Genomic DNA, 23093 nt, shown 5'->3' on the forward strand with positions numbered 1-23093 from the left:
AGAACCTTTTTTTGATTTACTTAATAATACATATGTATATTATATAGATATATGAAAGAAGAGGTTACTTCACATGTTTTGATGAAAGTATTATTATGAGAGAGCGAAAGGAGAGGAGGACACATGACCCAAAAAAAATTGTTGAAAACAAAAAAAAAACAAAAAAAAAAAAGTATTTTTCGGACCTCTTCTTATTTTCCAAGTCAGCTTGCTATAATCCTTATTTTGTTTTATTATTTAATTAATTAATTATTTATTTATTAATTTGATTATTTGATGATGATGATAATAATAATGTATGTTCAAGACGTAACATTGATTGTTTTGATGTGTTGTAGTAGCCAAGACTAGCGGCAAGATCAAAACAAATTTTAGATTGACCAAAGTCTTTTGGGATGTTGTCATAGCCGAGCATATGAATGATGCCAGCTTGTATGTACCCTTCGGGTATTCTATTTTCACCGGCTTGAATGTACAGGTCCATTGCTCTAGGCATATTGATTTCCGTGCCAATTCCCTTTTGATAGCAACTGGCGTATTGTAGGATCGAATAGGATCTACCTTCATTGGTGATATACTCTTCACGAAGTATTTTGAATATCTCTGGATGGTATTCAGGTCGAGATGTTTGCCAGTACAATTGAATCAACTTTTGGTTTTCTTTGGGATTGGGTAATTCCAACGCATCGATATATCGTCTCTGCCAATCAATTGCAACCTTGATCTCACCTCTCTTGTGATGATACTGTGACAATAAATCAAATGCTTCATAGTATCCAGATACAGCAGCTCTTCTAACTAAATCAATTCCAACTTGAACTCCATTTTGTGTATCTGTTAATGGTATTAATTTAAGTACTAATAATCTTCCATACTAGAGATAAATAATAAATAGAAATATTAATATCAACAAATTATATTACTATAATTATTTTACATACTTCATAACAAGCACGTGGATGGCCAACATTTGTTGCCATTTTCAAGTATGGTATCCCTTTTTCAAAGTTGGATGTACCACTTGAGCTGAGATGTCCGAGTGCATAACAACAACCGAGAAAAGCTGCGGCGGGGATATGCTTGGACATGATCTTTTTAGCAACTCGCACAACCTTTTGTAACTTGATTCGACGACCTTCAAAATATTTGAGTGCATTGACACACTCTTGGAATTGTTTCTCTAGACCTGATTCTGGGACACCAAATGCATTGTCAAATGATTTGGGTGCGATACGATGAGCCAAAGGTAGGATTGGTGGGAGTGGATACTCTATATCATCATCATTGGAAGATGAAGCAGACGATCCTCCTCCAACTGCAGATACATCCATTGGTAAGTGTCCAGATAATCTTTGAAAGAATGGTGCATCGTTGATGATGTTGTGTTGACGACGTTGAGCAGACGATGGAATATTATCTTCTTTAAGTGGTTCAACTTCTTCTAATTGTTGTCTACCAATTAATTGTTGTTGTTGTTGAAGTAATTGTTGTTGTTGTAATTGTTGTTCTAATTGGTGTTGGTGTTGTTGTAGTTGTTGCAGTTGTTGTAATTGTTGTTGTTGTAATTGTTGGAATTGTTGGTTTTGTTGGTCTAATCCAGATTGAACTACACTATTCATATTATTCATACTGACATTGACATTGATGTTGGTAGTGATAAAAGGTAGTGATTTGAAACCATGACCTTCATGATCACCATAATCTATACAATTGTCACATAATAACTTGGTACAAGTCTCACAAAACAATCTATAGTAATTGTATTGATTAGAGTCGACACTGACTTTGTTGCTGTCTTGTTCTTGTTGTTGTTGTTGTTGATCAGCACCATCTTTTTCAACTTCAAGATGACCATGATGTTGATCTTTAACTTGACATGTGAGAGAATGAGCTATTCTTAGTGACCGAATAGTATGTTTATGATGGGTTGTATTTAAACAAATATCACAAACCAATGTTGAACATGAAACACAAACATATCTATATGTTTGATCACCATGTGTCAAACAATTAATTGCTGTTGGACCACTCATCACTTTACTTTGTCTTTTTTTTTTCTCTATCTTGAAAATAATAATTTTAAAGATACCTAAAAGAGAGATTACAAAGATAGATGGATAGAACAATAAAAATAGAATGAGTTTACATGGATGGTTGTGAGGAGGATGATCAATGAACATCAACAACAAGAATCTTTCTCTCTCTTTGTTTCTTCTTCTTTGAGGCAAAACGCCCCAACAAAAACCATACGTCCCACGTCCGACCAATCGTTGTCTGTTCGATCGTAGATCTACATCGTTGTGGCGCCCGCGTTGTATGTTCAACCTGTCTGTTCTAGATCTTTTTTTTTTTGATTTGGGTCTCTCTTTGGTACCTCGGAACCGTTCTACAGAGTACACCCATACATACATACGCTACGATCATAACTGTGTGCTTGCTTTAGCTATGTATGCTTGCTAAAGAGAGAGAAAGAGAGAAAGAGAGATACAGGTTAATTAATTAATGGCAGAGAAAAGAACATGGGTATTGGGTAATGATCTAATTACGATTGATCAAAAACTAGTGTATATCAATCACGAACAAGTAACTTGTCGCAGAGGAAAATACAAAACGATTATATTCCAACACGATGATAGTAGCTATGTCATTACAAAGGGATCTGCAAGCAGCAATTGTAAAGACAGACAACTGTACAAAAATAGAGTCAACGTCGTCAGTGGCAAGCGAATGGAGCTGGACAAATTCAATCTTTGCAACCAACGACTTTCATTCCTCGTCTACTCTTGTATATATATCATACCTATCCCAATACTCATCGGTATAGTTGCATTCTCTTCACAACATCAAAATAAAACTATATTTGCTAAATATTATTAATAACTAATAATATAACTGTACACACAAACAAAAACAAACAAACAAACAACACACCAACTTTTAAAAATATTCTTTGGTACAAATATTTAATATTTATTTATTTTAATTAATTAATTAATCTTATTTTAATTAATTAATTAATCTTTTATATTTATTTATTTTAATTTATTTATCTCTACCAGTATATTACAATTACTATTATTGATGTTATTAAGAAAATTAGTATTATTATTATTAACAACAAGGTTGATGTTGGTAATAATAATAATAGTATTTCTATTAATGACATCATTAATACTAATGATGGTAGTTTTGGATTATAAATTGGGTTCAGTTAATGAATGGACAGTGTAGGCCAAGAAGACCATATTGCTTCCCCTTGTACGACCTCTTTTAGGTTCGCTGGTGTAACGATCACCAGGATTCTTGTCGGTGCCAACCTTCATTTCCAATCTATACCCATTTTCAAATGCCATTTTGGTGAGGCGACGATGTGCCTCTTTGTGGGCATCTTTTACATTGCCTCTTCTGCATATAGTGAGAGTCAACAAACCACCTTCTATCATTCTCCTGCTCTTTAAAATATCCTTAATGGCATCCAAGGGTCTGAAAAATTTGTTACCTTTTAAAGTGTTCATGGTATCAAAGATGACTGCTCCATAAAGTTTATCACTTGGATCCATTACTTTATCGGCATCACTAAATTTTTTTCTAATGTCACCCTGGCCAATGTTGATACCCATCTGGCGACGATATTTAGTTTCCAGGTGTTTCTCTGAAACAACGTCGGTCGCAAAATTTTGACGTGGATCGATAAGAGCATTCAATATTGCTTGGGCTGTCATCAGCGAGGGAGAGTTTAAAGAGACAAATGCACCATTCCTAGCTTCATCAGAGAGGCCTTCTATTAGACCACAAATACAATGGTTTTGGACACACTTGCATCGGTCGCCATAACTCTCTGGCTTGTTCTTTTGAGATGGTGGTTCTATTTTGGTCCAGACTTTGATAAATTCATTGGATAGAATTGCCGGGTTTGGACAGGTTTGTCTCAATTCTTTCTTATGTTTATGGTGGAAGAGGCTTGCACAACAATGGAGCAAACCATATTCATCATAGTCAGCTGCAGTTTTTAATTCGGGATTGTCTTTACATTTTATAGACTTTTTGTTGTGACCTTTTTCACCACAAACTGAGCATGTTACTTTTTTTCTAGAGATGTAGAAAAAATAGGTAGGGGAGAAAAAGTTTGTTAATAGTATCTTGAAAAAGTAAACATACATTTAAAATTATCGAAATTAATTAATTACTTACTTGGGAGGCATTTTTCTTAGATAATTAAAAACTACTTGATTATACTTGGGTTGTGATTAAAGAATGGGGTTGGAATATTTAATTAAGAAGAAAGATAGATAAATAAAATTATTTGTTGTGTATAGAAAAATAAAAATAAAAGATCATTTTTTGATTGAACGTTATTCGATGGTCTTTTATAACAATCAGATGTATTTGTTTTTTTGAGAAATTAATTTTAAAACAGATAAAAAAAATAGAATATACTTCTTGGGTTTCTACAGGTACTAAAGTTTCAATCACAGAATATATATATAGTGTACGAGTACGAGTACGAGTACTAAAGTTTCCCTTTGTACCAAAGTTTCGATTAGAGAATAGCTAGCGCAGTGCACAATAGATGATGACGACAACGACGATCATAGATCTATTAAGGATTCTTACAATTAGAAGTAGAATATTTAATCAAATAGAACAACTATCACAACATGACCACAAACTATGCGAAGATTTGACAGAGATTATGAAAAGAAGGAAAACCTATGTCAAAGGTAAAAGTTTGGTTAGTTATTATGGTCCTCTTGGTATGGTTGCTCGATTTGCAATGCCATGGAGCTTTGTCAAACATTATTTAAAGGGTCCACACTTGAACGATGACAACAAGAACCTACGAGAACATGCAGTAAAGATCTACATGAAACATCCAAATGCAAATATCGAAACGTTGACCCATCTCACCACCACTGATCGATGGTTTGATGGTCATGTGACATTGAATGAATATGATTTGGATGAAATTGTTGGTAATATGCGGTTGGATATACTGCAATTTATATATGACCGATACTATCAACCAACCAATACACAGATGCCACTGTCAATTGAAACGTTTGACGGTGCTTGTAAAACAGGTAATCTTCAACTAGTCACATTCTTACACACCCATTCAAAGGAAGGGTGCACTTTTAAAGCCATGGATCATGCAGCAGGTAATGGGTCACTTGACATTGTACAATTCCTTCATACACATCGCACTGAAGGGTGCAGTCAAGGAGCCATCGATGATGCCTCGGGTGCTGGTCACTTAGAAATTGTAAAATATCTTTTTGAAAATAGACAAGAAGGTTGTACTAGTGATGCAATGGATTTGTAAGCATGATCATGATTCAATCAAATGAAAAAACAGGTTATATTATTTTGTACACTAATATATTAATAAATAATTTCTTTTTTCTTTTTATTGTAGTGCATCTGAATTTGGACATATAGATATTTTAGAATATCTTTTAGAACATAGTCAAGAAGGGTGTACTGAACTTGGAATGGATAGAGCTGCACGTGCCGGTAGATTGGATGTTATAAAATGGTTACATTTAAATACTACTCAAGGATGTAGTTTTGAGGCCATGGACCAAGCTGCCACATTGGGGTATTTTGACATAGTCAAGTGGTTGCATGACCATAGGAGCGAGGGTTGCAGTACGGCTGCGATGGACTATGCATCAAAGAATCAACATTTCCAAATTGTTGAATGGTTAAACGAGAATCGTCTAGAAGGATCGACCGAGCTTGCTCTAGATTGGGCCGCCGAGAACGGGTCAATGGAAACAGTCCAATACCTTCATCAACACCGAACAGAGGGTGGATCGGAAAGAGCCATCGATTGGGCATCCAAACAACATTTTGATATTGTCAAATTCTTTTATGAAAATAGAACTGAAAGATGTTCAAGTAATGCATTATTATGGTATGTCATATGTGACAAAACAAATACATTTAATACTTTATATTAAAATATATATTCCTTTCATTTGGTTATTTAGGGCATGTTCATGTGGTCAATTAGATATATTAAAATATTTATATTACAAGGGTGAGGTAGAACACATGGTAATATCAGATGCTGCGATAGAGTATGGATGTCAGTCTGGTCATTTAGAGGTTGTACGATTTTTAGTTGAAACGGCATCAATGACTATTACGAGTAAATGTGTTTCGTGGGCTGCTGGTTATGGCCATTTAGATATTATCATGTACTTGGACCAACACGAAAAACAAAATGGACAGCGACATCAAGGATCCTTCACAACAGATGCTATGGTCGCAGCAGCTTCTGGTGGATGGCTATCAGTTGTAGAGTACCTACATTTTAATCGCACAGAAGGATGTACATTCTCGGCCATGAACATGTCAATTTTAATGGGTCACGCTCCAGTATATGAATTCCTACACACCAATAGAACTGAAGGATGTGATGCACAGGCATTTGGATTTGCTTGTGAACAGGGTAATTTGGAAGCCGTACAGTTTCTCATTACCAACTACCTTGCTATTGTCCAATCAAAGAGGTCGTCCTATTCCATCCATTCAGCTGCCATCTCTGGATTCACTCAAGTAGTTCAGTTTGTCCTCCAGAATCTATCTTCCTCTCTAACCATTCCATCCACCACTGCCCAATCTGCACTAAAAAGAGGCTATCCAGATATTGTTGCATTGTTAAATCAATATTACCCTCCCATCGATCCCATCAAGACGGTTAGTGATTTTTTTTTTGGCAATAGAAGAAAATATTAAATGAATGATTTATTTATTTATAAATTTTATAAACTAGGGTGCCAAGAGTAAATAGATTGGAATAATTGGAATAATTGGAATAGTTGGAATATATATATTGGTGAAAGGAGATTCTCTATTTAGAGGTGATGATATATATATATAATTTATATAAACATATATTGTTAATTATTATTATTATTATTTACCACCAATATCAATGTCAATGTCAATGTCAATATTATTTCCTTTGCCACCACCCTTTCCACCACCACCGCCACCACCACCTCCACCCTTGCCACCCTTTCCACCACCACCACCACCAGAGTTGTGTTTGTTGGCCACATCCATTCCAGCTTGCATATCAGACACACCATCAGCAATATAGGAAACATGTCTGCTTCCTCCAAATTGCTTTGATGGGTAAGAGAGTTGTGTAAGAGATTCTAAAATATAAAGAAAGAAAGAAATAATAGAGAGAAAGAAGGAAAGAAAGAGAGAGAAAGAGAGAGATAGTGAGAGTTTGTTAATAATAGTAATAGTAATACTATTATATTTATCTTATTGGTTTGTATATACTGAATAACATTCTTATTTAAATTATCTTTATCAATGAATGAGATGATATTAAAAAGTGACAAGGAAATACTCTTATTTATAGTTGATTGTTGAGTGTGATGAATGATTGGATTCTATTTATTTTATTTTATTTTTTTATCTAGAGGTTTTATTAACTTTTATTGGTAAAAGTCAGTATGTCTAGTTTTTACATTCATACCTTTCTCATTGTCGTCATCAGTGTACAGCTTAAATCATGGGCTGTCTTCATTCAATGACCTCTATTTTTATTGGTGAATTCCTGAATCTCTAGATCTATAAACCTTTTTCCCAAAACCAATACCATTTTATTAATAAAAATCATGGTCCCCTTTTTTTTTTTATTATTTATTTTAAATCATTTAAATGGATGATCATATGACCTATCCAATCTTGTACTCTACTCTATTTTTTTACATATGTTCTAGAATTAATGAATAATAAATTGTTGTTGTATATATTTTATTCATTAAAGGAATGATGATCATCATATCCAATTTTGGATGTGGATATTGAGTTGGTAGTATGAGGAGGAACCATTTATGATTGATTTATGGTTTACCTCCAGCAGCTCCCTTTCCTTTTCCTCCATTACCTCCTTTACCACCCTTTCCAGTTCCTCTTGTTTTGGCTACATCATTAAATGCTTGAAGTGAATCATGTGAAAATTCATCCATTGTTTCAAAGGTACGACTTCCAATTGATGGGTTAGCAAGATGTGTAAGTGATTCTAGAAAAAAAAAAAAGAAAACAAGAGAGAGAGAGAAAGGAATTGAATATTATTATTCTATTAGTTTGAAAAAGAATAAAATATTTACTGTATAACATTTTGTTTTTTTTTTAGAAAATTAAAGATAGTATAAGTATTTGATTGATTTGATTGAAAAATAATTAATTGAATTTGATGATGATTATAAATGAACCTAAAATCAATGTTTAAATAGTAAAGGGTTCCCAACCAAATAATATGAATATCGTAATTACTATTCTGTAAATACGACTTTTTATGTAAAAGATTGGTTTTGTTTTCTTAAAACCAATCAACCAACCACACCCACACACTAAATATAAATATATATACAACCGAGTGGTACATATGATAATGATGATGATGATGATGATGATGATGATGATGATGATGATAATGTCGATTGGAATCTTATTTTCTACTTTTAGAATTTGTAAAAAATACGGATAGTATGAATAGATATTAATACCCGCGAATAATACTATACTATACTATCTTTTCATTTGTTCATGTTCATCAACTAGTAAAATTGAATAATCATTCTTCTTCTTCTTCCTCCTCCAATCGGCAGTCAATGACCAAGTGAATGAATGTATGAATATTGTACTTGATTAATCAAGATTGATTCCCCATCCAACAAGTATGAATGTATTAAATGACTTTTTTTTTTGTACTACCCTACCTCCATAATTAATAATAATAATAATAATGGAAATAATTAAAGAATGATTTGTGGATTAATATTAATTTTCTGATTCTGATTTATTTGTTACCTCTATTCGATAATTCATATTGTTATAATTTTAATTTAGCCAATATATTATCCAGTGATAATTGTGGGAATTTCCAACTGGTGGCTATAGAAATAAGAATAACAAGAATGATGGGTGAGAATTTTCTATCTTCCTGAGGCAACATTGGCCCAGAATCTGATTTGTGATATAGATATGTCATGGTTCCCATAAATGATGAATTTAATGTATCTGGTTCATATTCTGTTAAATATAAAATCAATGCTCTAACAAAAAAAAAGAAAGAAAGTAAACATTAATTGAAATGTTAAATCATCATTGGTACCCTTTGTTATATATATGTTTATACATATATATGTTTATACATACAATGTTACACCTGCAAATATTCTAAAACCTTGTGGAGTTGTAGTTGAAAGTTGTTGTGGAATGATATTACGTTTTACTCCACTCTGGATGATACCAATCAATGCACGTGCAAAGAGGTATAGAACGATTTGATTATTGACACTGCCACTCGTAGACTTGCTGTCTCCAAATGCTACATAACCACCAATGAAACCGGCAACCAATGAATCAATGCCTCCCTTGATACCAATATTTCGAAATATACAACAAATACTCTTATAAATGCCAACAAACAATCCAAGATTTCTACCATGAAAGAACATTTGTTTAATTACAAATTTTACTCTTGATGTTAATCTAAAAAAAAAGAAAAGAAAGAATAGGAATAAAATTGATTCGTTAGTTTCATTTCCCTCATCCTTCCATCTCTTCTATTCTATTCTCATCAATCACACATACTTTGGATCTCTAAATATAGCAGCATAAATGACAGCTTGAAATATATAAGGTATTCTAATTCTTACACCTGTCAAGATACCATTCCGTAATCCTCTTATTGCACTCAATATACAATCCGAGTGTAGATATCTATGTTTATTCAAATGGTGGTATAAATCTATTATTGGTATTGATGATACATCTTTGTTATTACTATCCATCTCTCTCCTTCTATCTATATATATATATGTTTGTGTTGGGTGTTGATGATGATGATGATGATGATGATGATGATCGTCAAGTTGAGTTGTAAAAGTATTGTATTGTATCTGATTGAAAACAACTAACTCTGTCTCTTTCTCTCTTTGTCTCTAGCTACTTGTTGTAAAATGAATTTGAATGGATCTGTTTGTTTGTTTCGACTCGTCACACCTTTCCTTTTTCAGATATATACGAATAAAAGATGCTATTGCTAGTTTATCAAACTACTCTGAGTGAAAAAACGAATGATAAAAAAATATCTGTTTTTATATTGTGTAAATCGTTTGTTTGTTTGTTTGTTTACTAAAAAGTATTAATACTAACACAGTAATGGGGTACTAGTATGGTTATTATTATTTGTAGGATTTAAATTAAAAATAATATTATATTTATTATTATTTGATTGATATTTGATTCTTTTCATTTCTTTTCTTTTTACATTTGACTATCATAAGTTTGAACTAGTGTAGTCATTTCTATACCATCTCCATCTTGTTGTTGTTGTTGTTGATCAACACTTGTCGGATTATTATTATTATTATTGGATGAAGTAGCAGGAGTTGTTGTTGGAGTAGGAGTAGTATCAATATCACGTTTACAAAACGGACATGACTTGTTTTGAATGAGCCAACGATCGATACAATTGAGATGATAGTGATGTTTGCATGGAAGGATTCTAATCTTTTCACCGTCGACATAGTCGGTGAGACAGATGGCACAGCTGCAATCGTCGTTTGGCAGGACGCCAGTCTTGAACTTTTTAGTGGACAACTTGCGAAGCATTGTATCGGTCGCTCCACGACTGTCTCCCATTCCACCGGCTGCACCCCCTCCTCCAGCCGCCTGAACCATCTCTATATGTACACCCAACCTCATCAATGAAAATATACAAGAACAACAACAGAATAACATTGCCAATGATGCTATCACTATTTGAAAAATAACTACAGAATATGATACCCAAAATAAATATGGTGCTGATGATGTCTAAAGTATAGAAAGGAATAATTAAATTAAAGTTAATATAATCAAAATATTTGTTTACTTTTGTATAACATACACAAGTATCATGAGCACGAGCTTTAAAAGTACAAACTATGCCAACGATGAACCAAGTGATCCAAGAACAACTGAGTACATTGTGAAGGTTTCTAAATATTAATTGGACACGAGCCACCTCTGGTGATGGTTGTCCATTGTCATCCTGAGTGGGTAGCTTCAAAAGAAGGAATAAAAAGTTTAAAACAAGACCAGTCTGAATGACCACTTGTCCAATCGACCAATTGTGCAATGGTTCATCACACCCATGTTTCCAATCCATTGCCAATGCAATAACAAGTACCAATGATACAGGGAATAAATATAATATACATAAAAATAATAATCGTCTAAACCAAACGTATATAATAAATCAATGTTAATAACCAACTATTACAATGCTGAATATAACTTATATCATTCATTTTTAACATACTTGAGTATACTATAAAAGGTTAAAGGTCTAGACAACTCATTTTGAATAAATAATATATTTTGTGCCTCTAATCCAATCTCATTGCTTAATTCATCTTCATTATCACCATCACCAGGATTATTATTATTATTACCATCATCATCATCATTTATATTAATTGCAATGTTTTCTGGTTGTTGTGAAGAATCTTCGTTATTATTATTAAAGTTATAGTTATTATTATTGTTGTTAGTTGTAGTTGATGTAGATGATGTCGATGTTGAAGTAGTTGTTGTAGATGTAGATGTAGTTGATATCAATTTAGGAGATATGATAGGTGAATTATTACTAATACTAGGACTAGTACCCTTTCTTGATATATTCTTTTTATGATTAGATAATTTAATTTCTTCTTCTTGCTCCTTTTCCTTTTCCTCTTCTAATTGAACCTCTTTGAGTAGTAATGATTGTTCATATTGTAATCGTTCATTCTCTAGATATTCATTCTCTTCATCACTATCATATTCACCTTTGATAGTACCAAGTCTTCTTGTCCTCGTATCATTATTATTATTCTGATTAGTATTCTGATTATTATTGAGTTGTTCTTCTAGATCTTCTTCATCACTAGTTGATATATTTGATAGTCTTGTAAACTTTGATTTTATTCTTGGTTTCCTCATCTTCTAACTCCCTCTATCTCTTCTATCTCTTCTTCTCTACACAACCTTCCACATCTATAGAGAGAATACAGCAGTTGCACTAACTAATTTATCTCTTTATCGTTGTGGAAAATGAAATATATATTTAAATAAATAATATGAAAGTGAGCAGTAGTTTTTTAAAATAGATTGTGACTCTTGCTGACAGGACCATCCAGATGTTTTTAATTTTAGATTAGATTCACAATGAATATTATTATATTAATATTATCTTTGGGGAGTCAGTTATGATCGGGGGAATAAATATCCAGATCTTGTTGACAATGAATGAATGTAGAAACCAGCATCATATTGTCGAACTATCATATTCATCTTGTGGAGAGAGAGAGAGAGAGAGAGAGAGGGGTTAATTTAGACTTCTAGAAAGAAACCATGGTCCATCGTCCAGAACCGAGGTAGTTACCTCAAACAAGAGTATCTAGAAGAGAACGACCAACCAATACGAAAATATTCCCGCGGGAAACTCAGATGATGAGATTGGCTATGAGAGGAGAGCCTATGTTTTTTGTTTTGTTTTTTTTTTTTTTTTTTAATTTTTTGGGGCTGGAAGCTCTCTCTTCGTCCTAGCCAAAACGAATCTCCCTCCACATTCTTTTTTCTCTATTACTACTAATCGCTTGTGACACCTCATCTATCTATCTCTCTATCTCTCTTTTATATATCTACTTTTCTTTCTTCTATATATATTTATATTTATGTAAGTGTCTAGAGAACAACAACAACCAGAATAATCAAAATAAGCAATCACCATCACTTTTGTTTTAGTTTAAGTTTTAGTTATAGTTAGTTATATGTTCGACACAATTGTTTAATTGTATATAAATATATAATGTCGGCGGGGGACATAAAGAAAGAGTAACAAGTTGGGATGAGCAAGAGAATGAAAGAAATGGATCTGGGTAATACTCCTTCTGCCAGAATCTACCAACTACCCCCCCTTTAATCATCATGTGGGGGGCATCCCCATTTTGTTTAATTTTTTTCGTGTGTTGACCACAAGATGTGTTGTGATCAGTGAATCGACTCTTAACTCCCACCACACACCCTCAAATACCATTGCTGTCTTTTCACAACAGCTGATCTGCTACCACAGTCATCATCATGATCAGTTGTATTCCGCACTGTTTCTCAATCGATTTATAGTAGAGTCAATTGAAACCACAACCATTCATTCAAAGTATTACCCTTTGCCAATCAGATAACACACATATAACAACTTTATAGTTTAGTATAGTACCATCACCAACCTCTTAATTTCATAGCAAATAGTTTAAAGAGAAAAAGTTCGTTTTCTTTGCGGCATTCGCTCTCTGCTTTTTTTTTTTTTTTTTTTCATTTTCAACTTCAAAGTTTGGTCCTCGTCTCACAAACAGATTTTTTTTGATGACACAACAGCAAGCAACGGGAGAGAGAAGTTTGATGGCTCGGAATGGATCTCCCCCAAAAATAATCTTGTCTAGTTTAATAGAATCTTTTTTTTTTTATTCCCTTCCTCGTTCGTCCTATTAAAAAAAACCTCTTCATTCAAAGCCTTTACGCACACCATTGTAAAAACATAATAATAGCATCAGTAACTTAAAAGAAGAAGAAAGAAGAGGAATCAGGGCAATAATCTCCAACCATCCCGACTTTTGATCAAAGATAGTAAAAAATCAATCAATCAATCAAATATAGAGAGTTGACATATTTATCTTCACATTAAAATTTAACCACACCCTCCTCCCTCTCTTTCCCCATCAATCATCAAACAACTTCTGCATCATCATTTTTTTTTCTTCATTCATTCATTCATTTCACAATCAATCAATCACGAACCAACTAAAACTAAACTCGAATACAGATACATACATACCAATATAAGTTTTGTAAGAAGGATCTATATAGATATATTATTATTTTGTTGACAGTAGCAGCAGCGGTTTTGAAAGATCTAAAACAAACTTGAAGATCAGATAAACAAGACTCTTGATTTTTGTTGTTGTTTTTTTTTACATATTGTAATCTACATTGTCATTCATACCCATAGTCTCTCTCTCCTCTCTCTTTCTTTCTCTATAATGTACACATATAACTTTGTTACTAATTATCTTATCTCTTCCTTTACTTTATATACAGATTGAAAAAAAAAAAACTAAAAAAAACAAAAAAGACAACTCTCCTCTACTTTAGGATAAATAATAATAATAATTAATCTTCATCAAAAACTTTAGTTTAGTTACTCATTTATCATAATAATAGTAATAATAATAATAATCTTTTTTCTTTTTTATAATCATATACCTACCTACTGTTGTTAAAATAACTGTACATTTTTCACACAACATATAATCAATCATCTCTCTTCTTTTTAAAACATACTTATAATAACTAATCATCTCTATCAATACCTACCCTTTTAAATATATATTTTAATTACAATATATACCCTTTCCAACCTCTAATTTGCTTTCAATTTATTTAATTGTATAACAACTCTACATTACACAGTATACACATTATATAAATATTTATTTCCGTCAACAACAACAACCTATCATATTTTTCCCTTTTACAACTTACATACTTACAAACAACAACAACAACAATAATAAGAAATGACTACTTCAAGTAACGACGTCGAATGTTTGGTTGAAAACTCTGCCAATCTTTCTATTTCAGAACAAGCACAACAACCAGAACAACAACAACAAGCACAACCAGAACAACAACCACAAGAACAAGAAAACAACAATGAAAAGCCAGAAGAAACGACAACTACAGAAACACCAAACAAGATTGATCAAAACCTAATCAAACATCCATTACAAAACAGATGGTCTCTATGGTACGATTTTCATAACCAAAAGATCTCTCAAGACAACTGGGCCGAGGGTCTAAAGAGAATTATCAGTTTCGATACCGTCGAGGATTTCTGGTGTATTTTCAACAACCTTCCACAAATCTCTTCCATCAAGAGTGGGTCCAGTTTCCATCTCTTCAAGGAGGAGATCGAACCAAAATGGGAAGACGAGGCCAACAAAAAGGGTGGCAAGTGGTTGTTCCAATTCAGAGAAAAGAACATGGCCGACAACTATTGGCTTCAAATCGTTATGGCTAGCATTGGTGAAACTTTTGATTCAAGTGATGATATTTGTGGTTTGGTCTATAACTCTAGAAAGGGTGGTGATAAGATTTCTGTTTGGACTAGACATTCTTCAGAAAAGGCTACTTTAGATATTGGGTATGTAAAAAAAGAAAAAAGAAAAAGAAAAAGAAAAAGAAAAAAGAAAAAGAAAAAAGAAAAAGAAAAAGAAAAAAGAATATATACTTACTTTATTATATTTAATATTTAGTCGGGGACTCAAGGTTGCATTGGAAACTAATGGTACCATTGGTTATTCACTTCACTATGAAACAAAGAAAAAGAACTTGTACGAAGTCTAAATTATTTTTTCAACAGACATCAACATCAACCCATCAACAATAACAATTATCAACAACTATACTAGCAAAAAGAATAACATAAAAGAATCAAGAAGAATAATAATAGAAGAAAGAAAAAAATTAAAACCAACAACAAAAAAAGAAAAGGGAACAAAGAGAGAGAAAGAGAGATACAACAATAATTAATAATAATATCTAAATTAGTATTTTTTTACCCCAATCAACAAACAACAAAAATAATAATTCAAGTTTAAGCCTAAAAAGTAAAAACTTGATTATTTATTTTAACATCACCTCCTCCTCCCCATCCTCTCACTACAAATATACCCTAACCCTTGGTCGACCCGTTTCCCTTTAAATAGAAACATCAAAGCAAAGCAAAGCAAATCAATCAAATTAATCAAAAGTTGCCAACATTAATAAGTAGCAGCTTGTGTATTCCAATCCATCCACCACACCATCACCATCACCGCCGCCGCCGCCACTACCACCACCACCACATCCATCTCAACTATGACTCGTTTAATTTTTTTTTTTTGGAAATGAAAACAACAATCATTAATTAATAATAATAACAACAACAACGACTATAATGCACAACTATAGATTTATATAATTCATTTTATATCACTCGCTACCCCAATCCTTCCCTACTCTCCCCAATCCCATCTTTTTTTTCATTTCTTTCTTCTGATCCCAAACCAAAATCAATTCTTTTGTTTCCAACCAATTCTATTATCAATTCCTTACTAGTTTGCAATATGATTGTTGTTGTTGATTGATGAACAACAAACAACACCTTAACAACCAACATCAAACAAACACTTTACTATAATCCTTAATTTATATATTCACTTTTACCCACTCTCAACAACCAATAACAACCAATAACAATAATAATAATAATAATAATAATAATAATAATAATAATAATAATAATACTATTTAATTCTTTTCCAAATTAAATCAAAGAGTCATAGATTATCTACCATCTGCTATAAACACCAAAATAAAAACAAACAAAAAAAAACAAAATAAAAATAAAAAAAAGAGAAAATTAATAATATTAATCAAAAAAAAAAAAACAAATCAAATAGTAATATGTATGTATGTATGTATTTAGGACGTATAATAATATTATTATGTATGAATGTATGGATGATTGATCCATCATGATTAATCAACAAACACATCAAAGGTGTTTTTATTTTATTTTTATTCTTTTTTCGTCACTGCCAACATACCAATTGCAATTGGATCAATAGATAGAGATGTTGATAATAAATTATAATAATATATAATATAATATAATTTATATTCCATGGATTATGGATCAATCACCACCACACCTTCCTCCTCCTCATCCCCCAAAATCCACATATTTGATATAGATAAAAATTGGAGATGTAGATTGACAAGGAGGTAGGAGGTTGTGGTGGTGGGTTGGTTTGTCTCCGCAATTATTTTAAAATCATTTCTGCCTATTGGTTTGAATGACAGGATATAAAATTTGAAAACCCCAGTATAAATAGGAAACAGGGCAATTTAAGTTATTCACTTGAACAAACCAAAAACATAAAAATATAAATATATAATCAATATTCAAACATGTTGTTCAGTTTGTATTATCAATTTAAAATAATTCCATCACCAATCGAACATTTCACTAACCCAAATATACATATTTATAAATATATTTTTTATGATTATTTAGAATCCATTACACAACTTTCCATGTCTCCAAAACTTGGACAAATCGAAAATAATACATCATCTTATTCAAATTCGAGTAATTCTAGCACTCTTCAATCAAACAATAAAATATGTGTTGGATATTATCCAGGAAGAAGAACAAATAGAACTTTGAATGGATATAGTGATGTATGGTTAGGAATCTAAATATTCTATATAAGTAATCGAAAAAAGAATAAATAAGTAAAATAATCAATTTTTTGAAATGGAATTCCCGCCAAAAGATATTTTTTTCGATTTTTTGTTTTTTTGGACATTCCGGAACACTTTGAGTGAGCGGGTGTTCTGGTGGTGAATGAGAAGAGAGACATAGTGATCCGGACGTAGCTCTGGTCGTTTTCAAATTAACACGAGAATGTATACCCCAATGTATAAATAGTCTTTAAACAGACTATAGTTATTCATTCATTCAATTAATAAAAGAAAAGAAAGAGATAAATAATAACAAAGAAGCAGTATATATATATTGTACTTTTATATTTTAAACAAAGCAACAACAAGAATAATATTATAACAACATGTCATCAAGAATAGTATCAAAAATAGCAAAGGGAAGAGACACTAGTGATGGTGCAGGAGTAAAGTTAAAGAGAGTGATTGGTGGTCCAATCCTAGACCTTGACCCATTCCTCTTACTCGATGAATTCAAGAGTGATAAGGCTGATGATTATATCGAAGGTTTTCCAAGTCATCCACATCGTGGTTTTGAAGTATGTAAATCTAAATAAATCTAAATAAATCTAAATAAATATAATAATGATTCTAATATACCTTTTCTATTTAATTTTAGACAGTAACATATATGTTGGCAGGAGTAATGGAACATCAAGACCATAAAGGTAATAAAGGATTATTGACACCTGGGTCAATTCAATGGATGACTGCAGGAAGAGGTATCATTCACTCAGAGATGCCTAAACAAGAGAATGGGTTAATGCATGGTTTCCAATTATGGGTTAATCTACCATCAAAACTAAAGATGATGGAGCCACGTTACCAAGATATTCCTCCAAGTGATGTACCAGTTTTAAAAGAACAAGGTGTAACTGTCAAAGTACTCGCAGGTAAATATCATGGTCAAGAAGGTCCAGTCAGTGGTATTATTACCAATCCACTCTATCTCGATGTCGAGTTGGCTGCCGGTGCCACTTTTAGTGAAGAGATTCCAGTTGGACACAGTTCATTTGCCTATGTATTCCAAGGCGATGCATCATTTGGTCCAAAGGATAACCAAAAACAAGTCAACACATCTCATGCTGCCGTACTCGACGGTAACGCTGGTCAAACTCATATCGATGTAACAGCAGGTGACAAAGGTGCCAGATTCATTCTAATAGCAGCTGCTCCAATCAATGAAAAAGTTTGTAGATATGGACCATTTGTTATGACTACAAATGAAGAAATTAATCAAGCTTTTGATGATTATCATTCTGGTAGATTTTAAAGAAGAAACATATCATTCAAAAATAATAAATAAATGTATAATATATAACTATTTTTTTTTAAAAACTAAACTATAAACAAAATGTTTTTTTTCTTGAGTTCATTTTTTTTTTTTGAAACAAACAAACAAATAGATATATAATCATGAAACGTAAGTATAAATGTAAATACAAATATTGATCATTGATATTGACAATTATTATTATGTTTAATGTTTAGGTCTTGCATTATTATTCCCTGGACAAGGAAGTCAAGTTGTTGGAATGACAAAGGATCTAGTTCAAGACTATCCTTATCTCATGCCTTTGTTTAAAGAGGCTGATAGATTATTATCATTTAATCTATCAAATGTAATGTGGAATTCAGAGATGGTATGATTGATTGAATGGAATGAATGAATGATTGAACGGTTGAATGAATATAGTTATTAACTGAACTTTTTTTTTGATTCTGAAGCAAGAATTAAAACAAACTGAAGTAACACAACCAGCAGTATTATTACATAGTAATGCTATACTACAAGTACTTGAAAAGGAAATACCAAATTTTGTCACTCCTCCTCCTCCTTCTTCTTCATCCTCTACTTCCTCTACTTTGTTTAAAGTTGATTTTATGTTGGGACATTCATTAGGAGAATATACAGCATTGATGGCATCAAAATCATTAGAGTTTAATGATGCAATTCAATTGGTTCGTAATAGAGGATCGATGATGAAACAAAGTAAAGATGGAAAGATGGCAGCTCTATTGTCAAAGGCTAATATGTTGACCAATGGTAGTTACCAATCGATCAAAAGTACTGCGCAAGAGATGTTTGATCAATCCTCTGGACAAGACATTGTATCGGTATCAAATATAAATTCACCATCACAGTTGGTGATCAGTGGAAATGAATCGGGTGTCACCAAATTAATTGATGTTGGTAAAAAGAACAAATGGTTCAACAAGGCAATTAGATTAGAAGTATCTGCCGCCTTTCATTCACCTCTAATGAAAGATTGTTCTCAAGAATATAATTCAAATTATCTAAACAAAATTCATTTTAATCAACCTATTATACCTGTCATTTCAAATGTTACTGCTAAACCTGTAAAGAAACAAGAAAAAGATACAATTTATACATATCTGTATTGTTTACTAAATATTTATTTCTTTTTTAATATAGTACAAAGGACAAGATAGTATTAAACCAATATTATCAAAACAAATGGTTAGTACAGTAGATTGGGTATCAAGTATACAATATTGTATTGACAAATGGGAGAATGAAAAGGAGAAAGGTTATTTTATTGAAATTGGTCCAAACAAAGTACTCTCTCAATTATTAAATCAATCACATCCAAATTTTCAAACAATGTAAATATATTAAATATTAATATATATAAATATAAATATTAAAGTATACTTATTTATTTATTTCTTTTTAGATCAATAGGTACATCTGAAGAATTAAAAGAATTTATTAAAAAATATAAAGATAATACTTTATTCAATGAATAAAAAGGGTGGGATTTAAAAAAGATGGACAATGTATATATTATTATTATTAATTATTATTTACAAAAATCATCATTTGTTTGATTTTAGATTTTTTTAGATTTGATAAAGATTATCAAATAATAAAGATTTGTTTTGAAGAAAAGCATTTGGTTCATAAAAGGAGTCGGTGATGAATGGTTGGTATTGCGGACTAATCAATACCCAACGATTTAAAGAGTGACTGATATGAAGGTGGCGATTGGATTGTTGGTAGACTGGATGGACGATACGACAAAAGTTGTCGCCTCCATCGTTGGTGATGGCGTTAAAGTCGAGACAGAGGTAGCGTAGGGTGGCCGACCCGCTCTTGGCAATGGCGTTGCCGAGCTCGAGCAGGCCGTCGTCTTGGATGGTGCAGTGTGTGAGGTCGAGACAGCGTAGCGCAGTGACACCCGCCGTAAAAATCTGGCGGCCAATCATTTGAGCGCCAGCGTGGAGTAGCTGGTTAAAGGCGAGTGACAAGTTGGTCAATTGACCAGCCAACGGAGACAAGTCAATATTGAGAGGGTTGGTGCAGTTGAGCCAGAGCAGCTTGAGAGGGGCGGGTGTGTTGGCAATTAGATTATCGAGTCCGTGGCAGCAGATGGCGTTTCCGCCAATAAACAGACACTGCAGTGCACGGTGCTCGCGCAGCCGACTTGTAAACTTTAACACATCAGATGTATCCAAACCATTCGTGTCGAGTTCCAATACACATAGTCGAGCACATACCTCCAAGGCGGTGGATATGAGTGACATGGAAGGGTCACGTGCGTTCAAATTATTGTATCCAACGTCGAGATGACGTAGAGTGTGTTGTACGGTAGCGTGGTTGCGTAGGTATGCCACAACGTCGCCAATCTCCACCTTGTTGCAACACCTAATCGACAGATACACAATATTGGCATAGGTGTTGCTATAGTCGCGGATCTGGTCCATTGTCAACGACTCTTGGTGTGCGTGTCTATATACATTGCATGGCATGATGTAGAGTGGATACAGTTCGCGCACAATCCCATCAAACAACTTGCTAATGAGCCTGTAAAACTTGGGTGTACCCAATGTTGTCGTAGTCGTCGTAGTAGTCGTCACTGACGACTCTCCATTCTCATTACAATTACGATTGGTCGTCGTCGTAACAATCGTAGTTATATTATTACTATTACTATATAATTGTTGTTGTAATTGCAATTGTTGTTGTTGTTGTTGTTGTTGTTGTTGTTGTTGTTGTTGTTGTAATTGTTGAGGTTGCCTAATATTCTTTAAACATTCTTGTAATATAAGTTTGATTATATGATTTGGTAGTTTCTTTGAAGATGATGTATTTGTAATCATACTACTACTACTATCATCATTTGTATTTGTATCATCCATTTTTGACTTTTTATATATATATATATCAATACAAAGTAGTAGAGTCGACAAGTAAAGAAGATATATATATATTTCAGTCAAGCTTGACTAAACTAAACTATAGCAAAACACAATTTTGAGCTAAGTATATTTTTGAATTATATTTATAATTTTCTATTTCTATTTTCTTTTTATCTATCCTAGAATATATTTATGTGTTTAGTATTTCTTTTTCTTCTTTTTTTATTACTTCTACTCATATAACGAACGCACTACTCCTTAAAAACTAGTTTGTCTGTCAAATTGAAACACAAACTATTCAATTTGGTGTTCCTCTCTCGATTAATGCTTAACCACTCACACACCCACCCCCTCATAAAACCAAACAATAGAATCCTATCGATAGATAGTAGCTACTTTTTTGCAAACAAACATGACAGAGAGTAGAGATAGATTGTGTCAAGACAAGAAGAGGTGGATGGAAATTGAATCGTATTTGATCAATTCAATTTTATTTATTTATGCCGATGTAAAGATATACGATAAAATCATTTCAAGTGACTGAACTGTCTCAACAACCACAACACAACAACCACTACAATTCAATCTAAACTATAGATCCCGAAATTATATAAATTGTAAAACCAACTATTATTCATTTATTATCTTATCTCATGGGATAATTTATTTTTTATTGTTTGATGGTTAATTTTGATTAAAAAATCAATTAATCAATCAATCAATCAATTGATTCGAGATAGAGGGAGGTTCCAAACAAAAGGGTAAAAAAAAAAAAAAAAGTATTTATATATTTTTTTTTTTATTATCATGGTTAGTTAGTGTGAGGGTTAGTGGTTTGGTTTGGTCAGTAGCTCACTACTCTAGCACATCATTCACACAATTATATTATTTTAATCAATTCATTCATTTTTACCTTTCTTGGGACGTTCAATAATAAAAATTTGAAATTTACAATCATCATCATTATAGATACCTACCATACAATCAAACAATTAAAAAGATAAATAAATAATCATTTAATATCAAATAAAATATTTAATTATTTAAATTGATAAAGGAATGGAAGCAACAGTAGATCATGTATTTGAAGTTGATTTTAAATCACCAATTAAATCACCATTGCCACCTGACAAGGTTCATCTATTCTCACCTCTACCTGGTATCTCTCAGGAAGACCTACTCACTCAATTTGAAAGAGCAAGTGACCTACATGAACAATTTCTAAAGGAACGTAGTGGACGTGGTGCCAAGGATGTTCAAAGATCACGACAAGTCAATGAAAAGAGTATCATCAAACAACGTGAAGAGTTGGAAGAAAAGAAAGAGGAATACAAGAAACAAATGGAAATAAAAGAAAAGAATCGTGAAAAGACTCTGGCTGAAAAAAGGGATAAAGCTGCTGCCAAAGTATCAAGATCAAAGGAAGTAGCTGCAAGAGTCAAACAAGAAAGAAGAAAATCTTTGGAACAAGAACCATAAGATTTAATCAAATATAAATAAGTTGTTTTTTAAAAAAAAAAACAATTGTAAATAACGTATAT

General features: G+C 32.4%; 11 protein-coding genes across 11 annotated transcripts; 5 read left to right on the forward strand and 6 right to left on the reverse strand.

Moving 5' to 3' along the window:
• Positions 1 to 253: 253 nt before the first annotated feature.
• DFA_07747 (uncharacterized protein) lies at positions 254 to 2424 on the reverse strand (the record flags this gene model as incomplete). Its single annotated transcript, XM_004355191.1, has 3 exons — positions 254 to 874; positions 942 to 2063; positions 2410 to 2424. 3 exons carry the CDS (start codon positions 2422 to 2424, stop codon positions 254 to 256), a joined length of 1758 nt encoding a protein of 585 aa, XP_004355243.1.
• A 78-nt stretch (positions 2425 to 2502) lies between these two features.
• DFA_07748 (uncharacterized protein) lies at positions 2503 to 2877 on the forward strand (the record flags this gene model as incomplete). The annotated part of the gene is made up of 1 exon (XM_004355192.1): positions 2503 to 2877. One exon carries the CDS (start codon positions 2503 to 2505, stop codon positions 2875 to 2877), a length of 375 nt encoding a protein of 124 aa, XP_004355244.1.
• Positions 2878 to 3194: 317 nt separating this feature from the next.
• Positions 3195 to 4202, reverse strand: DFA_07749 (uncharacterized protein; the record flags this gene model as incomplete). Its single annotated transcript, XM_004355193.1, has 2 exons — positions 3195 to 4089; positions 4192 to 4202. The coding sequence occupies 2 exons, from the start codon at positions 4200 to 4202 to the stop codon at positions 3195 to 3197; spliced, it is 906 nt and encodes a 301-aa protein (XP_004355245.1).
• Positions 4203 to 4573: 371 nt separating this feature from the next.
• Positions 4574 to 6744, forward strand: DFA_07750 (uncharacterized protein; the record flags this gene model as incomplete). The annotated part of the gene is made up of 3 exons (XM_004355194.1): positions 4574 to 5319; positions 5417 to 5917; positions 5994 to 6744. The coding sequence occupies 3 exons, from the start codon at positions 4574 to 4576 to the stop codon at positions 6742 to 6744; spliced, it is 1998 nt and encodes a 665-aa protein (XP_004355246.1).
• Positions 6745 to 6924: 180 nt separating this feature from the next.
• On the reverse strand, positions 6925 to 7510 carry DFA_07751 (uncharacterized protein; the record flags this gene model as incomplete). The annotated part of the gene is made up of 3 exons (XM_004355195.1): positions 6925 to 7169; positions 7373 to 7415; positions 7502 to 7510. The coding sequence occupies 3 exons, from the start codon at positions 7508 to 7510 to the stop codon at positions 6925 to 6927; spliced, it is 297 nt and encodes a 98-aa protein (XP_004355247.1).
• Positions 7511 to 7871: 361 nt separating this feature from the next.
• On the reverse strand, positions 7872 to 8148 carry DFA_07752 (uncharacterized protein; the record flags this gene model as incomplete). Its single annotated transcript, XM_004355196.1, has 2 exons — positions 7872 to 8050; positions 8139 to 8148. 2 exons carry the CDS (start codon positions 8146 to 8148, stop codon positions 7872 to 7874), a joined length of 189 nt encoding a protein of 62 aa, XP_004355248.1.
• Positions 8149 to 8863: 715 nt separating this feature from the next.
• DFA_07753 (uncharacterized protein) lies at positions 8864 to 14352 on the reverse strand (the record flags this gene model as incomplete). The annotated part of the gene is made up of 10 exons (XM_004355197.1): positions 8864 to 9086; positions 9190 to 9525; positions 9628 to 9841; positions 9955 to 10043; positions 10307 to 10854; positions 10928 to 11255; positions 11342 to 11947; positions 13891 to 13918; positions 14063 to 14145; positions 14327 to 14352. 10 exons carry the CDS (start codon positions 14350 to 14352, stop codon positions 8864 to 8866), a joined length of 2481 nt encoding a protein of 826 aa, XP_004355249.1.
• A 284-nt stretch (positions 14353 to 14636) lies between these two features.
• eIF4e (eukaryotic translation initiation factor 4E) lies at positions 14637 to 15530 on the forward strand (the record flags this gene model as incomplete). Its single annotated transcript, XM_004355198.1, has 3 exons — positions 14637 to 15262; positions 15375 to 15452; positions 15482 to 15530. The coding sequence occupies 3 exons, from the start codon at positions 14637 to 14639 to the stop codon at positions 15528 to 15530; spliced, it is 753 nt and encodes a 250-aa protein (XP_004355250.1).
• Positions 15531 to 17735: 2205 nt separating this feature from the next.
• Positions 17736 to 20160, forward strand: DFA_07755 (pirin family protein; the record flags this gene model as incomplete). Its single annotated transcript, XM_004355199.1, has 6 exons — positions 17736 to 17927; positions 18008 to 18650; positions 18880 to 19031; positions 19117 to 19749; positions 19826 to 20016; positions 20088 to 20160. The coding sequence occupies 6 exons, from the start codon at positions 17736 to 17738 to the stop codon at positions 20158 to 20160; spliced, it is 1884 nt and encodes a 627-aa protein (XP_004355251.1).
• Positions 20161 to 20253: 93 nt separating this feature from the next.
• Positions 20254 to 21552, reverse strand: DFA_07756 (uncharacterized protein; the record flags this gene model as incomplete). Its single annotated transcript, XM_004355200.1, has 1 exon — positions 20254 to 21552. The coding sequence occupies one exon, from the start codon at positions 21550 to 21552 to the stop codon at positions 20254 to 20256; it is 1299 nt and encodes a 432-aa protein (XP_004355252.1).
• Positions 21553 to 22611: 1059 nt separating this feature from the next.
• Positions 22612 to 23031, forward strand: DFA_07757 (uncharacterized protein; the record flags this gene model as incomplete). Its single annotated transcript, XM_004355201.1, has 1 exon — positions 22612 to 23031. The coding sequence occupies one exon, from the start codon at positions 22612 to 22614 to the stop codon at positions 23029 to 23031; it is 420 nt and encodes a 139-aa protein (XP_004355253.1).
• Positions 23032 to 23093: the final 62 nt, after the last annotated feature.

This window comes from Cavenderia fasciculata (assembly GCF_000203815.1).
Source record: "Cavenderia fasciculata unplaced genomic scaffold Scf_ET2XIPL01COFD4-5, whole genome shotgun sequence".
NCBI lineage: Eukaryota > Evosea > Eumycetozoa > Acytosteliales > Cavenderiaceae > Cavenderia > Cavenderia fasciculata.